Genomic DNA, 6,637 nt, shown 5'->3' on the forward strand with positions numbered 1-6,637 from the left:
CTTTAGACATTTTTCTAAATATAAGCTACCAACTCTATTCTCACATATAGACTTAAATGATGCTAATAATGTGTATGATTTAGGAATAGAAAGACCATCTTGAACAGCATCATATAACAACTTTTTAAATAAACCAATTTTCTCTCCAGTTAAACCAATAACAAGTTTCATATACTTTTTAAGCATTAGTTTCAGTTTAATAATAAAAACACTTTAAAAATACTGTAAAAATATAATAAACAAAATACAAAATACAAACGAGAAGAATACATGGATCTATAACATCAAATCTTTGTTCATAATAGTCTTGATAATTACTATTCCTATAACGAGAAAACTTCTTAGGTAAATCTTTGTAATATATCTCACAACATTCGATTTCATTTTCAAGTATTGGTAATGATTTCATTGACAATCCTTCTGTTGAGTCAACAAATGATTTTACTTCACTCTGAATAATTGAATTTCCTGAAGAATACATTGTAGCTAATTCATTATTTATCAACTGAATACAGTTAATTGATTCTTTTAGTTTCCCAACTAAATTTTTCATTTCAGATAATATTGAAATAACATTTTTACGATAAGACTCACTTGGTTGTTTATATTCACTAGTTACAGGAACTTCAGTGTCAACTTTTAAGAGTCGGGACCCCTTTTCAAATACCTTTGGTAACATGATAAAATGATTGATAGTTTTTTAATCATTTTTAGTTTTTTAGGACGAAAAGAAATTTATAGGATTTCTTTTTGTTGGAAAATAATAGATTTCTCTTTTTTTTACCCATTTTGATTACTTTTTTTTAAATTTGTCTTTTCATATTTTTAAATTTATTTTTTCTGATGAATAATCAAAAACTCTAAACAAAATCTCAATAAAAAGGAATTAATAAAAGAGAAAATAAAAATCCCCTTTTAATCCAGTCTCTAACAAAACTGGTCAAATCCTATGTTTAATAAAAGAAAAAACTGCCTTTTTTAATTTGATATATGTTGTGCAATTTAATGTGTCACAAAGGGAAAAGAGTTGAAAAAATGAAATTGTGGTTTTGAGAATAAGTGTTAAAGTATAGTCATGTATTGTTATTATTAAAAAAATAATAGATTTGTCTCATTTACTAATAAAATAATAAGAAATTCATTCTCTGAAATAAATATCAGATTAAGATAAGAAAAATGATATCCAGACTTGATGAATAGATGGTTAAACAATTAACTAACACAAATAGATAAGTTATAATAGGTAATATCTGAATACATTAAAACAACTTAAAACTGTTAATGTGGACCTATTATCATTAAACAAATGAGAGATACAATTAATAATTAATTTTTGAAAAATAATTCTTGATTTCAAAATTTGAAAATTATTTAAAAAAAACTTTTTAATTAAAACTCTTTCAATAAAAAAAGTTAATTAAGTATTAATAGAGTTGTTCTCTATTGTTTATTGCTCAGGAGAGAGTGTTCCCATCTCTTTGCTATTTTCTATTACTTCTAAAGAGTCTAGTTAAATGTAATAGAAACAGTGTTGTATGGTATCCATAATGTTTTTAGTCACATCACTTTGACTTATTTTATGTTGTTAATTTCATTTAATTTTTTTTATTAATTTAATTCTCTCTGCATTTATTAAACTATTTACTGAAATTATTACTTGTTTATTTTATCATTCTTATTTATTTTCTTTATTTTATTTCTTTTTTTTTTCATGTATTTTATTTCTTATTGCTTGTTTATTATTTAAATTCATTTCTTCTTATTCTTTTTTCTTTATTTTTCATTCTTGTGGTTTTTTTCATATTCGTTGTTGATGTTATCATTGCTGTTATGTATTTATTATCATATTTGTTTCTCGACTTCTTTGTTGGATTTCTTTATCATATTGATGTATTGATATTATTTTGTATCGTTGCTCTAGTTGTGTGTTATTGATTTTTTCTACTTGTTCTTATTGTTATTTCGTGTTTATTTTGATTTATCTCTTTCTTTATCCTAACAGATTATCTAATTAATTTTAGATACTATTGTCATTATCTTTTATTTCACTTTGTTTCTAATTTGGCATTCTTTTATTTAACTATTATTAATTATCATTTATTTTTCATTTTTATTATTTAATTGGAAATAGAATGTCCTTTTTATTTGTATTTTCATTTCTATCATTATTTGTGATGATATGTTTTGTTATTTCTTATTTTTATTACTTCTTATTTTCTTGTTTTTATTATTGTTATTTAAAATGAAATGACATTATTAAAATGATATAACAATAAATAAAACGAAGTGTTATAAATGCGTATTTAATTATTTAATCATCTGATTTTAATCTGATATTAATTAAATTAAAATGGAAGAGTTAATAAACAAGAACACTCATTTCTTTAAAGAAGAAATAGAAACATTTCCAAATATTCAACAATCAATTGATGATATTAATAAACATTATCGTTATTATTTAGGAAGTATCAAAAATGACATATTTGAAATAAAACCAGACGAAACATATTCAGAAGCTATTAAAAGAGGAGAAGGAATGTTTGACAGAATTGATGAAACAGAAAGAAGAAGAAAACTAGTAATAGAAAAAAGTCAAGAAACAATTAAAATAATAGAAATAATTAAAAATAAAATGAATAAAATAATAGAAGAATGCAATTATGATGAAGAAATACTAAGTAAAACACGGAATGAAATAATCAATAAAATCATTTCAATTGAAGAAATGATCATGAAAGATAAAATATTCAGAACACCAAAAGAAAAAGATAAAATCACAGAATCATTTAACAAAAAGAAACAAGAAGAAGAAAGATTAAGAATAATGAAAGGAATAAATACAAATAAATAAATAGAACAAATAGAAGAATGGACAAATAGAAAAGTATCGAATATATTATTTAATTCAGATATTGATAATTGGAATGAGAATACATCAGTATTTGATCAAAGAATAAATAATAAAAAAGATATAATTAATTATTATTGAAGATGAAGATGGAAATAAATTTGGAGGATATGTTAATGTGAAAATTGGTGAAGTTAATAAATGGATAAATGATTCAAAATCATTTTTATTTTCATTAAAATCAAAAGGAAGAATAGAAGGAATGATGAAATTTGATATTAACCAAATAAAATATACATTTTGTATTTAATCAATCAGATAATTATTGTTTAACTGAAAATGGATTTGATAATTCTCTTCATAAAGAAAATAATAAAACATTATCATATTATTATCAACATTCATTTATACTCAAATGAATAGCAAATTTTTTTGATGAAAATGAGTATCCAGAATTCACATTAAAATGAGTCATTGTAATTGAAATGAAATGATTTTTATTTTTATTATTAAAAAAAATATCAAATAATAGATATATCATAATTGGATTTTATGATTATTGAGAAGTGATTATTTCAGTGATTTTAATATGTTCTATTTCTATAATAGAGTTCATTTCAATCATTTGAGATTTAGAATGTTCTTCTTCTAATGTGTTGCCAGTGTTGAATGGTAGAACATTAAGTCTTTCATGTTTTTAATAATGTTTGTTCGTAGTATTTTGTGATTTCAATTCTGTTTTTCAGTGATTTCAACTTCTTATTGATTCTTTATGTATTAATTTATTGTTAATATTACAAGTATTATTTCTACATAAATTAATTCTCTCCTTTGTATTAACTTCTCTGTAATTCTTTGTATTTATTTATTTTGTAAATATAATTTAATTCGATGTTTCTATCTTGACATATGGCGACATCATTAATATATCATTTTTTTCTTTGATGATTTGATAATATATATCTGGTCTTCTAACATTAAAAGAATGGTCATTAACCAATAAATCTTTATTGTAAGATATAACCATTTCATTATTATTAATGCACTTAGGAGGTGTATTAAAATCTATTTCATCAAAATCATTAAAATGGGTAATTAATATATGTTTATATATTTGATTACATACATAGTCGTGTTTTGATATTTGACTCTTCTTCATTACAGAACATCATGACAATATATGATTAATAGATGGAATAATGATATAACAATTTTTACAATATTTTAATATATCACAATGGAGTATTTTAGAATTAATATTTCCTGTCATATTTACTCCTTCTTGCATCTTTACTACTTGGATGAATGCATTTCTTTTTATATTTAATGACATCCATGTTGTTACTGATAATTTCATATTATTAAATATATAATTTACATTTCTTATATATTCACCACATTTATTTCAATTCATTTAAATATCATTTATTTTATTTGTTACAAATTCAAACACATTGTTTACATCATATTTTCTTTCATTTAATTGTATTATATTCATTCATTGAAATTAATATACAAAATACTTTCTTCTTTCTTTTAATTATTCAATTTGATTATCTTTTATTATTTCTATCATTTCATTTATTTCTTATTTGTTGTTGTTTTTTATTATGGTATTGTTTATATCTTCATTGTTCTTTATTATGTGAATTATTTCTATGATAATACTGATTGTTTCTATTTGATTTATTGATAAAATACATATGGTGATGAAAATGAATGAAATGACGAATGAAAATATAATGAATATGATGATAATTAATGTATTTCTTATTACAATTAATATTTACTTTCACTTATTCTTCTATCATTTATATTTGTTGGTTGATATTGATTTCTCATTCTTTTGTTATAGTTGTTTAATATTCTGTGATGTTTTACGCATCACTTTTCATTAAATTTAGTTATAGTTTTTTAGTTACACTCAACTTCAACATTCATCTGAATTCTCAAATGTTTTTCTTTTAATCAAATGAACCATGTTCTAACTCTGCTGTTGAATAAACAAAACAATAATATTCAAATGATTTTTGGAATATTAGAAAAATAAAAAATAGACTAAAAAATAAATATCTAGTTCATTGAGTTGAAGTGCAACTGTGTTACTATATGAAATAATCGTGTTGAAAAATGATTTTATTGCAATTTACAATGGTGAGATTCCTCAAGGAGAGAATACAACATTGAATGATATGGATAGAATGATCTATGTCATTATTGATGGTATTAATAATGCTTTGTATGATTTCTACTCAAGAATATGAAGAATTTATCAGATAAGATCATTGTCATATCCAGATATTGATGTTTTTATTGTTTTGTTTTCTATTATTGACTCAGATTCATATAATCATTGGAAACAATATGGAAACATGATATTGAATGTTATTGTCAAGATGCACCTATCATTCTTGTTGGTAGTTGTACTGAAGTAAGAAAAAACCCTGAAAAAATTAACGGTTTGGCTGAACAAGGAATTACTTTAAAATCAGATGAACAAGGAGAGGTGATGGATAAAAGAATTAGTGCAGTTGAGTACATTGAGTGGTGTAATTCAGAGAAAGATGATGTTGATTTTATTGTTGAAGAGACACTGAGAACTTATTTAAAAGTTGAACAAAAGAAAACAATAAAGACAAAGGATGTAATTTCTCTTAAAACCTAATTATTTATTTTAACATTTATAATAACAATGATTAAATACAGACATATTCACAAATGATAATCATTTTATTTGAAATTCTTTGCATTTTTATTTATGATTTTATTTGTAATGTGTTATCAGAATTCAATAAAATCATTTATAATTAATTTACATTATAAATATCATTGTATTGTTATAATTTAATGATTGATGAATTATTATTGAATATCCATTATTATATTATGTTATTTTATTATTTATTTGATTGATTATTTGATTGTATTGATTTTATTATTCATTAATTTGATATGTTATTTTATTTATTCTTTTATTTTCATATTGAATATCTTATTTAATTTATATTCATTTGTATTTATTTGTTATTATTGTGTTTATTCATTTCTTGTTATATCTTCTTTTGTTTTATTTCTTTATTTATCATTTCTTTTATTTATATTATTTATTATTCTCATTGTGTTATTATTATATATCATTTATTATTTATTTTAAAACTACATTTATTTATTGTTCTTTTTGATTATATATTCTCTTTATTTTAATTATTATTTTCAACTTCATTCTTTTATTACTTATTGTGTTTTCTTGTTTTTATCTTCTTTATTATTTTATCATTTCTTTATCATTTTATTCTATTTGATTAACTTCATTTCTTCATTATTTGTATCTTGATTTATTATTTATTGTTTTGTATCATTCATTTCTTGTTATTGACTTCTATTTGAAAACTAAAAAGTCATAAAAGTGAACATGTTGACTCTATGATTTTAAATTGAGAAGATTATATCCATCACATTTCTCTTATAACTTTCTTCTTTGAACACGATAATCATTTATAGAACTCTTATTATTACACAATATCATATTTTACCATTCTTTTCCTTTATTATATCATAACAATTCATAGTTGATAACAATAACTAAAATGAATGATTAAATGATAAAATATATAAGAAAATATAAGAAACGCTGAATCATAACAAATGTTAATGAGGGATAATGATTGAATGGATAGTGAATTGTTTTTATGAAAGTCAGTGTGATATTAAAGAGGAAAGTTTAAATTTTAGTCTTTTAAAGGAGTGATTCTAACAATTAAATGCAAATAATTAAATCACAAGAAGAGA

At 21.6% G+C, this 6,637-nt stretch overlaps 1 protein-coding gene across 1 annotated transcript in view, besides 16 other annotated features; it reads right to left on the bottom strand.

The window, feature by feature from the left end:
* EDI_022010 (uncharacterized protein) overlaps positions 1-679 on the bottom strand; it is a gene marked incomplete at both ends in the record, with an annotated part of 802 nt that extends 123 nt beyond the window's left edge. Inside the window, 2 exons of the mRNA XM_001733228.1 lie at positions 1-174; positions 260-679. The exon at positions 1-174 is cut by the window's left edge and continues 123 nt beyond it. Of these exons, the coding sequence (XP_001733280.1) occupies positions 1-174; positions 260-679 (594 nt within the window). The remainder of the gene's footprint in view (positions 175-259) is intronic.
* Positions 680-797: 118 nt separating this feature from the next.
* Positions 798-840: a sequence feature (AT_rich).
* A 477-nt stretch (positions 841-1,317) lies between these two features.
* Positions 1,318-1,395: a sequence feature (AT_rich).
* Positions 1,396-1,405: 10 nt separating this feature from the next.
* Positions 1,406-1,727: a repeat region.
* Positions 1,728-1,735: 8 nt separating this feature from the next.
* Positions 1,736-1,856: a microsatellite.
* Positions 1,857-1,931: 75 nt separating this feature from the next.
* Positions 1,932-2,123: a microsatellite.
* Positions 2,124-2,132: 9 nt separating this feature from the next.
* Positions 2,133-2,869: a repeat region.
* Positions 2,792-3,359: a repeat region.
* Positions 3,360-3,362: 3 nt separating this feature from the next.
* Positions 3,363-4,456: a repeat region.
* Positions 4,381-4,585: a repeat region.
* Positions 4,586-4,588: 3 nt separating this feature from the next.
* Positions 4,589-4,726: a repeat region.
* Positions 4,727-5,510: 784 nt separating this feature from the next.
* Positions 5,511-5,538: a sequence feature (AT_rich).
* Positions 5,539-5,664: 126 nt separating this feature from the next.
* Positions 5,665-5,830: a microsatellite.
* Positions 5,726-5,889: a microsatellite.
* Positions 5,773-5,957: a microsatellite.
* Positions 5,940-6,126: a microsatellite.
* Positions 6,014-6,192: a microsatellite.
* Positions 6,193-6,637: the final 445 nt, after the last annotated feature.

The sequence above is a fragment of the Entamoeba dispar genome, genomic scaffold (assembly GCF_000209125.1).
Source record: "Entamoeba dispar SAW760 scf_1105229458881 genomic scaffold, whole genome shotgun sequence".
Taxonomy (NCBI): domain Eukaryota; phylum Evosea; order Mastigamoebida; family Endamoebidae; genus Entamoeba; species Entamoeba dispar.